At 37.5% G+C, this 17051-nt stretch overlaps 1 protein-coding gene across 1 annotated transcript; it reads left to right on the top strand.

The window, feature by feature from the left end:
* Positions 1-5985: 5985 nt before the first annotated feature.
* LOC129265238 (cholinesterase 1-like) lies at positions 5986-16130 on the top strand. The gene is made up of 9 exons (XM_064102560.1): positions 5986-6484; positions 7602-7761; positions 8580-8657; positions 10699-10817; positions 11465-11626; positions 12285-12578; positions 13929-14263; positions 14955-15148; positions 15596-16130. Exons 1-9 carry the CDS (start codon positions 6116-6118, stop codon positions 15685-15687), a joined length of 1803 nt encoding a protein of 600 aa, XP_063958630.1. The 5' UTR covers positions 5986-6115; the 3' UTR covers positions 15688-16130.
* The last annotated feature ends 921 nt before the right edge of the window (positions 16131-17051 follow it).

Consider the following 17051-nt stretch of genomic DNA (forward strand, 5'->3'; position numbering starts at 1 on the left):
TATCGAGCTTAAATCATCAAGTCAATATACATTTTAGGTGATAACCTTTTTTTTCTGCTTGTCAAATTTTCCAGCCCCTGGTCCCCCTACCTTTGGGGACAGATTTCCACCCATGTGTATGTATACCTATATTAATTCTCAGGGGCAGATCAAGGATTTTCCAAGGGGGAAACATTTTCCAGATGAAAATTTGACAAGCCCTAAAAAAATGAGGGGGGGGGGGTTCTCACTTACAAAGGGGGGGGGGGGCACAATTGGGTAAAAACGGCAGATTTACATTATACATTTTTATTATGGCTCTCAAAAGTGGTGGGGGGGGGCACATCCGCCACTGTCAATTCTAGCAAACTACTTTCATGACAGTTTATCAAAAAATTCGGCTCGGAATTTGCGCTCGCATTATTTGATTGTTGAAATGTGTATCGTCTTCATGAGAAACTGCGAACAGTCCTAGGTCCCTTTTTGATCAGGCCAGAACATATATAAACAAGTGGAACGCCTTTGACAGTCTCGCCTGCATTACGCGATTCGATATAGCAACAGTGCTGACTTTGAAAACAGCTGTTGAACAATTATTCACAAAAGAAAATTACATTCAAATGTTAATTAATGAAATACTATGTCCATTGACCCAAAATTACTTATGTATGTTTCACTAGATCCATAAACTTTGTAACTTATGAGGCCGATTCAACAAATAGGCCTACCCCCAACACGGCCAAAGTTCATTGACCTTAAATGACCTTTGATCTTGGTCACGTGACCTGAAATGCACACAGGATATTTAGGGATACTTGATTGCTCTTATGTCCCAGTTTCATGAACTAGATATATAAACATTTTAAGTTATGACAAATCCACTAATACCCCAACATTACCAAATTTTGTTGACTCTATATGACATTTGACCTTGGTCATGTGACCTGAAAATCGCACAGGATGTTTAAGGATACTTGATTGCTCTTAGGTCTAAGTTTCTTGAACTAGATCTATACAATTTCAAAGTTATATTTACAATTCCACAAATACCCCTAACATGGACAAAGTTCATTGACCCTAAATGACCTTTGACCTTGGTCATGTGACCTGAAACTCAAGCAGGATCTTTATTAATACTTAATTACCCTTATGTCAAAGTTTCATGATCTAGGTAAATTTACTTTCTAAGTTATGATTATTTCAAACTTAATCTTGGTTAAGATTTCAATGTTGACGACGCCGCTATGCAGGCGAGACGAAAATGTCTGCTCGTGCTCGCGACATTTATTCATTAAGCGAGACAATTTAATTCCTTTCGGGTAAGGATGTCAAAATTGCTTGTTGAGATGATGTCCACTTTTCAGATCAGAATACGAAAAAGTAGCTTGCATTTTGCGCTCGCGTCATTTATCTAAAAAGATAATCCTTTCCGTGGAAATAAAAAAGCATAACATGTCCCGTTTTTGTCTCACCTGCATAGCAGAGTGAGACTATAGGCGCCGCTTTTCCGACGGCGACGGCGTCAACACCAAATCTTAACCTGAGGTTAAGTTTTTGAAATGACAGCATAACTTAGAAAGTATATGGACCTAGTTCATGAAACTTGGCCATAAGGTTAATCAAGTATTACTGAACATCCTGCCTGAGTTTCATGTCACATGACTAAGGTCAAAGGTCATTTAGGGTCAATGAACTTAGACCATGTTGGGGGAATCAACATCAAAATCTTAACCTAAGGTTAAGTTTTTGAAATGTCATCATAACTTAGAAAATATATGGACCTAGTTCATGAAACTTATACATAAGGTTAATCAAGTATCACTGAACATTCTGCATGAGTTTCACGTCACATGACCAAGGTCAAAGGTCATTAAGGGTCAATGAACTTTGGCCGAATTGGGGGTATCTGTTGAATTACCATCATAACTTTGAAAGTTTATGGATCTGATTCATGAAACTTGGACATAATAGTAATCAAGTATTACTGAACATCCTGTGCAAGTTTCAGGTCACATGATCAAGGTCAAAGGTCATTTAGGGTCAATGAACTTTGGCCAAATTGGGGTATTTGTTGAATTACAGCCATAAATTTGAAAGTGTGTTGGTCTAGTTCATAAAACTTGGACATAATAGTAATCAAGTATCACTGAACATCCTGTGCGAGTTTCAGGTCACATGATCAAGGTCAAAGGTCATGTAAGGTCAAAGAACTTTGGCCACGTTGGGGGTATTTTTTTAATTGCCATCATATCTCTATAAGTGTATTGGTCTAGTTCATAAAACGTGGAAATAAGAGTAACCAAGTATCACTGAACATCTTGTGCAAGTTATAGTAGTTTTCAAAATCAGCACTGCTGCTATATTGAATCGCGTGATGCAGGTGAGACGGCCAGAGGCATTCCACTTGTTTATTCTAAATCTCTCTTTCTAAAAAGTTCACGCTTCGCGCTCGCAATTGAGATTTTTTTTTTCTTTATTAAAAACTTGTACTGTTCAGTTCTTCGATCACACCGGAATATCAAAATCAATTTGCCCGTGATTACAAAAGTGCTGTGCTGAAAAATGTTTTTTTTTTTAGGTCGAAAAGAAATCAGCTCGCAATTTGCATTTAATAGATACCTAAACTCCCCTGTTCGTGACTACAAAAAAGGACTAAAATTGTCCAATTCAGGCTAGAATAACAGCTATTTTTCAGCTCGCGCTTTGCGCTCGCATTATTTGATTTGCCAAAACATAATATATTAAGTATCACTACAAACAATCCTTGTTAGATCTCTTTTCAGGACGGTATAGTAAAACCTTAAGCTTGCGCTTCGCACTCGCATTGTTTAAGTTATTTATTTAGATAGGGCCTATGCATGTTGTTCATGGGTATTTAATCATAATAATAACAATAATAATGATGATGATAATAATAATAATAATAGTCAGTTCTCTATGCGCTTCCAAAGGATTTCGATAATATTACTGTGGCTTTAGCCCCGCAGCCTTTTACAGCGCGGTGGCATTTCAAGGAATGAAATTCTTGCCAGGTACCCATTCACCTCAACTGGGTTGAGTGCAACACAATGTGAATAAATTTCTTGCTGAAGGAAACTACGCCATGGCTGGGATTTGAACCCACGACCCTCTGTTTCAAAGTCCGGAGACTATAATCCACTGGGCCACAACGCTCCACATTAATCTGCTCGAAGTTGTTCAATTTCAGGTATGAAAACATAAAATATCAGAAAAATTGAGCGTGCGTTTCGCGCTTCTCAGGTGCCTTAAATTGCTTGAAAGAATTAAGCAAAGATGTATTCCTATTTGGAATTATGGCTACCCCTTTAAAAACAACGGGAAAAGGGTTTTAACGGCTGATCAGGAAAAGTGTGGATGAAAATAGTTCTCTGGCTTCCTCTTATTTCTCTTTCTCTTATTATTTTGTTGTGGCCACTTTCGGGAGTATTTTGGAGTGTTTTCGGCTGGTTTTGGACATTTCAAAACGAGACGAATTCCTCTGCGAATGTTTCCGAACCCCTCCCGAATTTTCTCGTATTCGCGAAGGGAGAACAGAATACTCCCGAATACGTGTATTCGGATGGATTCGCAGCTGATTCGGTTTCGGTGTAACCACTAGCGTACCTACGGGGGGGGGCATTGAAGACCTTTTTTTTTTTTTTTTTTTTTTTTTTTGCTTGTCAAATTTTTTGGCGGCCGATTTTGCCCCCCCCCTGTGGAAAATCCTAGGTACGCCACTGGGTGTAACCCAGGCCTTAAGCCAGGGTTACACCAAAACCGAATCAGAGACAAAAAGTCCGGAATATGTGTCCCGAATCAGAGCAGAATCGCCAAGAACTGACTACCCAGAATACATCGAATGCCTCCCAGAATCCAACCGAATTCCATCCGAATATATTCCGAAAGTGGCCGAATTAAATTTGTCGAGGCCACATTTGGAAATATTTTGGAGGGTATTCGGCTGGTTTTGAACATTTTAAAACGAGCCGAATCCCTTCACGAACGGTCCAGAATCCCTTCCGAATTTTCTCGCATTCGGGGAGGGAGAACAGAATACTCCCGAATCTCACGATACGGTACTCTGATTAAGGGAGCTTCCCGAATCAGATAAAAATAGGTTCCGAATCCAAAGAATCCATCTGAGTCAGGCCATATTCTGGCAGAATCGGTTCGAATTTATTCCGGGGAATTCGGTTTTGGTGTATACCCCTAGCTTTACACAGAACTCGGCGATTTCATCATTCTGTACAGTCGCCACCCCTCCTTGTCTCTCTTAATTAAGCTCTCACTTATGTTTTTTACTTCTCTCTCTCAGTCACATCACGTTGCAGTGGCAGTGGCGGGGCGGGAAATATTTCCATCCAAATTTCTCCAGATCAGCCCCTAAAAGCGGGTTTTTGTTACCCCTCTTCTTTTTTTTGAGGGGGTTGTCCTAACTAAAGGCTGAAATTTGTAAAGTAGGCCTACATCTTAGCCCTCTTCTTACAAAGAAGATAAGGTAAACAGTTTGTATTATGTTAACAATATTACTTCCGAATCAGAATGCAGCAGATGTGGAGTGCCCCAGGGTTCAATTTTAGGCCCGTTGTTATTTCTTATTTATATGAATGATATATACAATGTATCGTGTCATCTTGATTTTATTCAGTTTGCAGATGATATACCAGTGTTTTCATGTCACATACAAACCCACAGTTACTAAACGATAAATTCAATCGTGAATTGGTACTTTTAGATAAATGGTTATCTGTAAATAAACTAGTACTTGATATTAAAAAACAAATTACATGATATTTACGAATAAGCATTTAGATACTCAATTTCATGTAAATATGGGGAATAAAAAAATCTCATTAGTATCTTCATTAACATTTTTAGGGGTGACAATAGACAACAAATTAACATGGCATGAACATATTGGTATCGTCTGTAACAAAGTTTCCAAAGGAGTTGGTATTATCAACAGATTACGATTCTTGCCAAAATTCATATTGATGACTATATACAGTTCAATTATTTTACCTTATTTAAACTATTGTAATATAGCCTGGTGTAATTCAAATAGCTCATATATAAACAGACTCTTCCTATTGCAGAAAAAGGTTGTCCGTATCATTACAAAGTCCTCTTATCTTGCCCACTCGAAGCCACTTTTTTCAATTACAGATTTTGAATATTTATGATTTAAATCTCTATAATATTGGAATTTTTATGTATCTTTGTTGCAGAAATAAAATTCCCATTCAAATTTCAAAATATTTTCAATTCAATTCTGATTTTCACAATTATAATACAAGATCATCCAGCAAATATCATTTTCCCCAAACAAGAACAAACAGCTCAAAATTTTCTATTTTCTTTAAAGGTCCAGAAATTTGGAACAATATTGAAGTAATTATAAGAGAAAAACCAACATTGAACTCATTCAAAAGGAGATATAGGCACTTTTTGTTACAGCGCGATAAGAGATAGAATTTTCCTGCATGTGTATAAAGTGTAAGAGGGTGCGTGGGTGTGTGTGTGTGTTTGTCTGAGTATATACATGATTATTGTAAATTATTTACTTAGTGATTTTTTTGCTGTATTACATTGAAATGTATAATTTTATGTTTTATGTGTACTTGTTGTTTTGTAAGGGGATAACCTAGATAAGTAATTTTACTTTTGTTATCTCCTCCACTGCATTATAAAATGCTTACTTTGTACACTTTTATTTCGATTGTGGAAATTCAATAAATTCAATTCAAAGGTATCTCATAAGGCCAAAATAAATGACGCGAGCGCGAAGCTGAAGGAATTATCATTCACTATTAGGGCTTCCACCAAACGATTGCCATGTACAAATCGTGATGGAGTTCCATTTTCCGCCCCCCCCCCCCCACCGGTGAAAACGGTGAAAAACAATGCGATAAAGCACAATATTGACCAGGTTACTAGTTCCTGAGTGTTCTGCAAACAATAATACAGCAAAGTTCAAAATCTCGAAATGATCGAAGTTCAATAACTATTGTATGCTATTTCAGGGCACACAAGCACATGTGAACTGTGTCTACATTGCTGAGAACGAATAAATAGTTTAGGGCCTACACAGAAAGTTTTTTAAATTCTTTTCTACTTTACTAGGAACGAGCTAAAAATGATCTTTAAGATAGTGTTTTCGGTTCCCCTCCTTTTAAATATGATCTTGCTTTATGTTGAGAGTAGAGGAACTCCTTTCGTGGAGACCAAGAATGGTCGAATCTTGGGAAGGACCATCGAAGTCACACCCTGGCAGTTACCAGAGGATGAGACCATAGCGGTTGAAGCATACACCAAGATCCCTTATGCCGAACCTCCGGTGGAAGAGTTGAGGTACAAACATCCTGTCAAGAAAGTTTGGAGTGGAGGACTGGATGCTACCAGACCAAACGTTGCTTGTCCTCAGTTACCATATAATGGATTTACGGTTGAAATGGAAGAGACGGAGGATTGTCTGTACTTGGATGTCTTTGTGCCGTCGCCACGGGTAAGTATAGGCCTACAGTGGATATTGACAGGTCGAGTAATCTTGTTTGGGGTTATCTGAAGATATTTGGATGACCATTGTTCAATATAAAATAGAACTGACACGGAAGGTTTTATCATGTACTCATATGAGAAAGTTAAATGGAAAAGAGGAAAATCATCATGAGTTCAGTTTAGAAAACATCCAAGTATATATTAATCTGTGTCAGGGTTGCCCAGCATGGCCCTGGGAAGCGGGGTGCTGAAGAACCCCTAAGCTTTTCCTGGGGAGTGTTGCGTGTGTTAATTTCCATGGGCAACAAGCGCCCCTATAGTATAGGTGTGGCAGCATGAATCAATATAACCAAAGGACCTACATTTTATAGTGAAACCCTTTTTAGTTTTTTTGTTTTCAAACTTCTTGGGACCAAAGCGAACTTACTTTTTACACTCTAAAAAACGAAGAGCTTATTTAGCTCTTAAAGAGCGTGTATTATAGTGACTGCACTTCGGAGTGGTGATTTTTCTTGTTCAAATTTGAACTAGACAAGTTAGCACTCTGAAGTGCAGTCACTATACACGCTCTTTAAGAGCTAAATTAGCTCTTCGTTTTTTAGAGTGTAGTGAAACCATATTTTTGTTGCTTGTCAAGTGAAACACTTTTTTATTTTGCATTTTATAATGCTAGTGTAGTCTAGTAATATGGAGCCACTTGAATGATAACATGCTAATTAACTACTCAGTGCATTTATACAGCACCAAGTAGCAAAACGATTACTTTTCCTCTCAAAACATTTTAGTTTCTCTATATACAAATACAATTATAGGTCAGTTTATTCTCTGTAGTAATAGCAGATATCTAAAAACGTTTATTTTAAGACTATGCATTTACAACACACAGTACAGTCAATGAGAGACCGAACAGTTCACTCCTCCTTTAACTTCTCGAAGGTGCAAAGGAGGTAAGAAATTGCACCTATTTGCATGTTCTCATGTTCTTCCACTGTGACATCCGTCTGCACCTTTCATAATAACAAAAAACAATACTTTTTTAACGGTGTGAAATTGAACCCATTTTTCTTTTAGTGAATATGGTTCTTGATAATAAACAAATCTTTAAAACTTATGAAATATTCCAGCCGATTTCAGCTGCAGTGTTGGTGTGGATTCACGGAGGAGGGTTACAGGCAGGTGCAGGATCTGTGCCCGAACAGCTACCAATACCATTGGCATATTTTGGAGAAGTCGTTATCGTTACCTTCAATTATCGACTAGGAATGTTCGGATTCTTAAATACAGGTGAGATAATGTAAAGGGGGGGGGAGGCAACATATATTTGATAAGAGTGACTGAAGAAAATATGAAGATGAAATGACGGTGATAAAAAAAAAAAGAAACACCAATCGTTGGAAATGCCTTTTTTCTATTAACCGAAATGAATATTTGAACTTGACCTTTGACCCAGACTGCGCTAGCTGTACACTTCTTATCCATGGAGTTCATTGTGATCCATCCATATGGTGGTGGATAAAATACGCATCGTCTTTTGTAGATACTTTGTAATTCTTTACCTCTGAAGTTTGATTTTTTTTTTTACTCATTTTTGTACGACAGGAAATACGTTAAAAGGTTATGTGTAACAACATAGTTGTTGATGACCATGGCGCCAATATACTTCAACGATCCGTTCAAAGACGCCATCAACGGAAACCACTTTGCGGGTTTCAAGACATTTTCTTCGGCGACATTTGCTCCAATGGAAAATCTGCTTGTTAGCCAAACATAAAACCTAACCTCCAAAACAAAATAAAAATCATAATCCTTATCCTTACATTATTCTAAACCCAAAAATATATTACAAGCCTAACACAAACCCTATATACGCCCTTTGAGATATTAAGACCGGAGCAAATGTTGTGTGACCGTTATAGTAATGGTGACGGTGATGGTCAAAATCTTGACGATAGTTGATGAGAAATTGGCGATGATGAAAACAAGATGACATGGGCCTATGTTGCGATAGTCATTGTGCACTGCGATCATTTTTTCTCAGGTGATAAAAATGCGACTAACTTAAGTGGTCTATCTTTTCTAAATGATATTTTCATTTATTGTAGGTGACGGAGAAATCCCAGCTAATCTTGGAATGTTTGATCAACGAGAAGCGCTCATCTGGGTCCAAGAAAACATAGTAGGTACGTTTCTAATAATAGGCGACCATTCTTTTGATCATTGGAGTCACATAATATCAATTCATAAGAGACTGGTTTGACTAGCAAAAAGCCTTGATGAAATTATATAAAATGCTTACATTTGTGGATAAAAGCAGAGTTGAAATTTCCAATGGTTTCGTTTCTTCCAAGGTAAGAGTACTTAGGGGATGGTTGCAACTAATCTGCAGGCACAGACCCTGATTGAAACACGCAAAGACTAGCACATACAAAACTTGTTTGAGAGGGCCTTCAGTACACAAGGCATGAGTAGGCTGCACATTCAGCCCCTTAACTCGAGTGAAGGGTTTGCACAGCAGACTAGGTTGCAACAGTTCACATATAGGTGATGTTTTAAGGTTTGCATGGTGGTAGTAACAGTCAACCTCAACCTGCCCGAAACGTCGAGTGTTCTCATTTGCTCCTGCATGCATTATACTCCACTCGCCGACTCAAACCAGCCTTATCTAATCCCTCATACTCAAACCAGCTTTCTCTCGCCTCCCTCTCCTCTTCAACTCAAGCAAGCCTTCTACTCAAGCCTCTCATCTTGCCTCATACTCAAACTTTACTCTTCCTGGTTTACAGTCCTTTTAAAGTTAAAAGACATTGGTTACAGCAAACAATTATTTCATGAGAAAGTCTTTTAAATCAAGGTTAATTGTCAAAATTCATCTAGATCTGGTACATTCATGTAAACGTATCTTTGTAAAATCATGAAATCTTAGCTAAAAATCGACAATTCTGATGATCACTAAAACAGGAAAGCATATGTGGGGGCAGTGTATTAATATTTTTTTCGAAAAATACCCGACATTTGATGGCATTCCGTGATTATTTTGCTAATTTCTTAGCAATTACGCATTTTCTTTCAGAGCTATTTGGCACATTTTTTTTATTCAAACATACTAACACCTTGGTGGTAATTTTATTTGATTCTGTTCGAGCTCTTTTTGAGGTCGTTACCACAACTGGTATTTATCTTTATAAGGGCTACACTCATTTCAGAAAGATATCCACTTTCTGACCTCCCCTTTCTCGCCTCTCCATTTCACTTCTCCCTGTATCCACTGGACTTTACGGACTTTACACATGATGTACCGGAAACTATTTCCGCGGTTAGTTTAGATATATATTTTGAGGGTGTTGTTAGCGTTGTTATGATGTCTATTTGTTTAAGGACGTTCCATAGTCAAAATTAAATCCATGTCATTTTCACAAAATTTTGCACAGAGTTTCTTTAGAACCTAAAATCCTAAATATTCAAAAAATAACATGGGTTCATGTGCTTTATTTTTTTTGTTATCTTGCTTCGAAGTTCGCCAAATTGACAGTTTTCGAGAATTATGCATTCAAAAGAACTGGGCTGGTGAGTTCTAGACCTCACAAGATCACAACGCTGAGTTTAAGCCTTTATTACTCACTTAAAATCCACGTAAATTTCATCAAATTTTACAGTCCAGTTCAGGAATATATACCAAAGATGGCGAAGTAATCTATATTGATATTCATTAGAACTTTTAAGATTAGAAGCACATTCATATCTGAAAAAATTGAGGTGAACATGACAAAATTATCCAAAACATTTGAAATTACTAAACGAATTTAAGAAGTACAATAAATGCTGCACTTATTCAAAAATCCATGTCATTTTCACAAAAATTTGCAAAAATGTAGAGGAAAGTATATTTAAGAGGTGCAAACATTAAAAAAATGGGGGTTCATGTGCTTGTTTGTTGTAGCTAATGTGACTTTAAAACACACCAACACGCGCCAAAGGCTTAGTATCTATGTGATGAATTATTCCAAACCACTCTCCCATTTATTCAAATTCGAGGCCATATTCGTCATACTTTGCAGCTCTTCGGGAGAAAGTAATCTGAAGTTGTAGAGGAATTTTGAAAGTGGGTCCATGGATTATTTTCATTCTGCAGTTGCCGCAACCTCTCTTTTGTCTTAATCCCATCAGCCACTGTCACATGCGGTATTCAATTGCTTGACTTCTCGTACTGTTTTTCTTCTTTAGCTTTTGGGGGTGATCCATTACGTGTTACCATCTTCGGGGAAAGCGCAGGAGGTGCAAGTGTAAATCAACATCTTGTGTCGCCTCTCAGTACTGGATTGTTTAATGGTGCTATACTACAGGTGCGTAAGCCATCAGTTATGACCGGTGATGATGGTGATGAAGATGATAATGATGATGGGGATGACGATAATGTGGATGGTGTTTGATGACGATGTTGAAAAGATGAAAATGGTGGTGATGATGAAGATGATGGCGTCGCGTGAGACGATAATGGTAATGGTAGTGGCGATGATAAATAGATGCTGATGGTGATGAAGATTCTGGTGATGATAATGATGCGATTAAGGTGATGACGATTATGGTGGTGATGATGAAGATGATAATGTTAATAACGATGGTATTTGATGAAGATGATAATGACCGTAATGACGATATGTGATAAACACGATGATGATTGTGGTCATAATTGTGATGATAACGATGACGGTAATATGATGGTTACGACGACGATAATCATCCGTGTATGGATATTGTTCTATTTTCATTACCTGATTATTCCATCGTGGTTTGTCATTTCAACGAATGCTGACAGGGCGATTCGAACCCGAGCCATGAACATCTGATCTGTTTCTGGGAATGTTAGGCCGATCAACAAGATCACAATACCTTCACAAAAATCTCATTTAATTAATCATTTATTTTAAAGGGTGTTTCCATCATGATCAAGTATATATAATCGGCTATTTTCAATTTTTATCTATCTTAGAGTGGAAATGCCCTTTTGGAATCTGGATTGGATACAAATCTCGTCGACAAGACTTTCAAATTTGGGAAAGGGGTCGGATGTGATGTTAATAACAGCAAGGATCTCGTGGCTTGTTTGAGAAGAAAATCTTGGGAAGAACTGAGAAATGGATATCTCAAATTGGTAAGTTTACCCGCCATTTTTAACTGTCACTGATAGGTTGAAAATCAGTGGTGAATCCAACCGGATTGGACACATTTTGTTTGGACGGCCCGACCATTGTTCACAAACAATAAAACCCGTGAAGCAATATTGAGTCAAACCCGGTTGAACATGTCATTGTAGATCATGATGACCGTAAAATCTAGGTTACTGAGTTCGGATAAACCTCAAATGATTATTTGTAACTATTTGCAAATTTTATTCGTGGCGTTTATAGGTGTTCCAAATTGTAAACGTACATGATATTACAAGATCCTTTAGAAATCGACAAGAGAGCCTAGCAACGACCACATATCAAAATGAGATAATAGTTATAATAGTAGTAGTAGTAGTAATAGTAATAATAATGATAAGAATAATGTGGAATTTACATGTAGGCCAAGGCGCTTAACCTCGGCTAAAGTAGGCTACCGATTTCGGTATTCACAGATTTTTAAGGATTTTTTTTTTTCCGTATTGGTTCCCATTTACGTCACCTGGGTCGGGTGCAGCATGATATGGATGGATTTCTCGTGGAAAAAACCCACGACCCTCGTCATCAATATGATTAGCATGAACTAAAATGTGTCAAGTATATGAATTAGACCTAACCTCACTCTCCTATTTTTCGATATTGCAGTTCCCAGATATGGTTGATAAAAGGGTGGGTTGCATTGTAGATGGGCACTTCTTACCTGACGAACCCATCAACCTGATGCTCAAGGGGCATCTTAACGCCGACAACGTCCTTCATGGTTCTTTATCTAATGAAGGCACCTGTATGTTGGTCTTCAGTGGTCTAGCTTCCACCGAGGACAAACCACCTCCCGTTCTATCAGTCGAGGAGTTCAAGACTCAGCTCTTAAGATTTTTCAAGGTTCCGGATCCACTTCTGCTGGATACACTCGCCTTCCTCTACTCCGACGACGCGCATGTACGTACACAACTTATGGGTAGAGGTGTTAGTATATTTTTTAAAAGAGGGTTTTTGTGTTTAACATCAGAAGGCTGAACTCGATACAAAAGGATATCGACGACTATATGGTGGCGGCAGTGATGATGATGATGGCGAGGATGGTTATGAATATGATGATGACGACGAAGATGAAAAATATGATGAGTATGATAATGATGAAGAAGAATGATGACGAATATGATTATGATGATCAATATGATGATAAAAGTGGTGGTGATGATGATGATAATGATGATGATGAATGTTATGACGAAGACGGTGGGATTTTTATTACAAGTTTTTAAACATCATAAGCAAAATTAGATTCAAAAGAATGTCAATGATGATAATGTTGATAGTGGTGATGATGAATGATTATTATGACCATGGTGATGATGACGATGATAGTGATGACGAAGATAATAATAATATTCAGTTCTTGTATAGTGCATAACACATTATGAATAGCGTCTCTATGCGCTTCCAAAGGACTTGGGTATTATTACCCCGGCTGTAGGTCAAGCAGCCTCCATCGCTCAGCATTTCAAGGAATAAATTCCTGCCAGGTACCCATTCACCTCACCTGGGTTGAGTGCAGCACAATATTAATAAATTTCTTGCTGAAGGAAACTACGACATGGCTGGGATTTGAACCCACGACCCTCTGTTTCAAAGTCCGGAGACTAATCCACTGGGCGCTCCATAGTGGTGACGATGGTGATTGTAATGACTATGATGATAGCGACGATAGCGCTAATGGTGACGATGATGATGATTATGATGATGGTGATGATGATGACGAAGATAATGGTGACGATGGTGATTGTAATAACGATGAAGATGATGATAGCGTCGGTAATGCAATAAAGATGAATAATAATAGACTATCATCCGAGTTTAACCCTTCTCATATCCAACATTTTAGCTTCCCAATGGCTCAGATTTAACAGATCTTGAGCATTAGCCTGTTTTTGTAGCTCTACACGAGTCAAGTAGATAGTAAAGAAATAAATTTTGGCCCCATGAAGTAAGTAATGTCGCAGGTTCGTAGAAATATTGTTCTAATGAGAAATGTCAACAAACCAATTACGATGTTTTGCAATAATTATAACGCAAATGTCATGAAACGAAATAATAATGATATTCTCTAAATGAAAGTCGAGTGTAAAATAATTTGCATTCGAGCCAGAGCAAATGCTAATTTTTCATCAGTGATTGATAATTAAAAGTAATCTTATTTGCTAGACATGTCTTTTAATTTAGGTTGTTGCTGTATTAAACGAATTTTCAAACTTGACGAGATCTTGTTAACCGTTTTCATAACCAAAGATTATAGGAAAAAAGGGCGACTACTTCCTGAAGCTGGCTGATGTTTTCACAGACTTCTTCACTTGCTCCGAAAATGCATTCTCCAGTCTTATGTCAACGGCGGGGAAAACGGTCTACAACTACAACATGACACACATACCCTCTCACTCAGCCTTGGGTCCTCTGAAATGGGCAGGAGCAACTCATGTAGAGGATATCCCTTATGTCTTTGGTAGTCCTCTACTGCGTGGTAGAGAAGAAGGACCCAAAGGCATGTCCGGATTCTTCAATGGGGCCGAGGAGGCTGGCTTGTCAAGACAGATCATGAGATACTGGTCTAACTTTGCGAAATCAGGGTACAGATTGTTTCATTTTAATCCATACTGGTGTAAAAGACAACTATTTATTCCCGCAACAAATGAAGGAACTGTCCTATAAATCTTGCTTTAGTGATTATGAGATTCAATTTTGATGACAGTTCTAGAGTGAAGTGGTTTTGATGGTGTCACAACATAAATTAAATACATGCTAAGCCTTACCTATATATTATATTGAACTCAAATCCTATGACACCAAAGATTATAATAACAATAATGTCTTTAAAGAAATTGCGATGAAGCTAATTTTAAATTGCGATGAAGCTAATTTTTCCAAGAGTCAGGCCTATTTGAATAACTTTAAGAGCATATCACTCTGATTTCCTCGGATTCAAATTTGTCCCGGAACAGTGCCAGCTCTAATTCGAGCTAAAGTGAATCAGATTCTGAATCAATTTGACTTGGAATGGTGGGGCATCAATTGAAAAATCACTCAGTCCCGAGTCAAATAAATCGAAAACGAGAAACTTTCACTTGAAACAGAGATGACCCTCAGTTCTGAGTCAAATTTGACTCCTCAAATATTACCCTACCATGTCTTCTGTTAGAAGCCAACATAAAGTCAGAACCGAAAAAAATACGTTGACAAGATGCGTTTCCCAACAAACTCCAATGAGCTCATGTGACTAAAAGTAATTCTCTTACGGAAATCTGTTCCTTTCATTAACAGGGATCCCAATTTATCATCCAAAGATCCTAAGGTTGTCAACAATCCGCTTGGTCTTGAAGATTGGCAACCATTTACAAATGAACACCCTTACTATAAGGAATTAAATCATGGATTTCATACAACAGAAGGTGTGATGAAAGTCAAGGAATGTCACTTTTGGATTCAGATACTGCCTAAGATGATCATCCAATCATGTAAGTGCACTGCAAAAACTCAGGTGTTGATTTAACACCAGCCCGGAATTTATTATGTCCACACCACAGAAGTATTGAAACAAAAAAAAAACCCATGCTGTTTTAATACTAATTGGTTTTGTATTAAAACCCATCTGGTGTTAGACCGAAACCAAACTGGTGTAGTTTAACACTTCTCTAGAGTGGATATAGATTCCGGGCTGATTTTAAATCAACACCGGTGTTTTTGCAGTGTGTATTCCACACACAACGGTGTGTTCAATACGCAGTTAAGGATCTTTGAAGAATAGCATTTCGTATCATTTAAAAAAAATATTTGTCTGACTTCAACATGTCGATATGATATTGTTGTTTTTCACACCGATTGGTGCTTCATGTTTTCTTAGTGTCCATTGTCCAATCTTTTCATCTCATGGACTTGTCGCTTTTTATATTTATTATTTTCAGTTGAGATGCTAAATCTAAAGAAGATGTTGACTGATCAGGTGGCTGAACAGAGTTCTGGAACATGCGATGGTGATTCCTGTTTAGAACCATAAGATTGAGGGAAACATATTGCTGCCAACCTGGGTGTGAAACAATATAGGCCACCGTTTCATCATTGACCAGTTGTCATCACTAATGGACTGTTACGGCGACTACAAGTTGAAATTAGTAACCAAAATTACCATTAAGAATATATGAGTAGCACCCCTACTGGGCATGCTGGGAGTGGGCATCAAGCTTGAACAAAGAGCTCATTGCTTAGATAAAAGAAAATTGAATGACTTGAAAGCAACATAACCTTGTGCCCATTGCCAGCACTGGCGGATCCAGTGGGGGGGAGGGGGGCACAGCCGGCCCGTGCCCTCCCCCTTTGAAACTGAAGACCTTTTTTCTTGCTTGTTAATTTTTTTTCTGGAACGAAAACTGCTAAACTTTTGGTAAACATTTTTTTTTTTTTTAATTGTTAAATTTTTTGCTGGGACGGAATCTGCTAATTTTTTTGTAAAAAACTTTTTTTTTTGCTTTTCAAATTTTTCCTCTGAAAAAATGTGCCCCCTCCCCCTTTTGGAAAATCCTGGATCCGCCCCTGATTGCCAGTAATGACAACATTAATAAAATTTCGTCCTGGACTATTTAGAATTTAAATTAAAGACCCACTTGGACCCACAGATTGACAAATGGAGTTAACTTATGAATATTTTATTCTCTAATTTGCACACACCAGTTGATACTATTTGTATAGAATAAATCTCCATTGACAAATAAATTTTAATAGAGATGAATAAATAATTCAAATTTATATAAGATTTGTTTTCCCTTTTCTATGACCGAGCTCCTATGGCAGTAGGGTGAATGAAATACTAAAAGTGTGGAGAAAAAGTACATGGGACATAAAAGGTGAAGGATTTAACTGGGAAAGAGAATGATTAAAAGAGTAAAGTTGATAATAAATGCGATATTGGTTGATGGTAAATGCCATTTCAGATTATAGTAAATGCAATATCAGTTGCATGAAAGAAAACAAAAACAAAAAAATAAAGAGTTAGGGTCTGAAACGGCCTCGTTTCCATATATTGTTTGACTTTACTATTATTAATATGTGTAAGCTCTTGAAATAACCGTCTTGTATTAAGACCGATTAAGACCATACAGCTCTCATGCGTAAAAACTGAAACTAGGCCTAAAGCAAAGTAACTTCCGAAATTAAGTCTCCATCTTCTACATTTTTGTGAAGAATATTCATCATGTTTCCTCCAAAATTGCTTAAAGTACTGTAAAATACTTTAGAATGTGATACTGACCTGACGATTGGCAAAAACAACTTTAAAATTCAAGCAAAATTGGTCAAAATCTGACAAAAATTTGGCAGGAGGTTATCAAGATCGCAAAGTTGCATAGAGAATGGGGTTTGTTTACA

This window comes from Lytechinus pictus, chromosome 7 (assembly GCF_037042905.1).
Source record: "Lytechinus pictus isolate F3 Inbred chromosome 7, Lp3.0, whole genome shotgun sequence".
Lineage (NCBI taxonomy): Eukaryota > Metazoa > Echinodermata > Echinoidea > Temnopleuroida > Toxopneustidae > Lytechinus > Lytechinus pictus.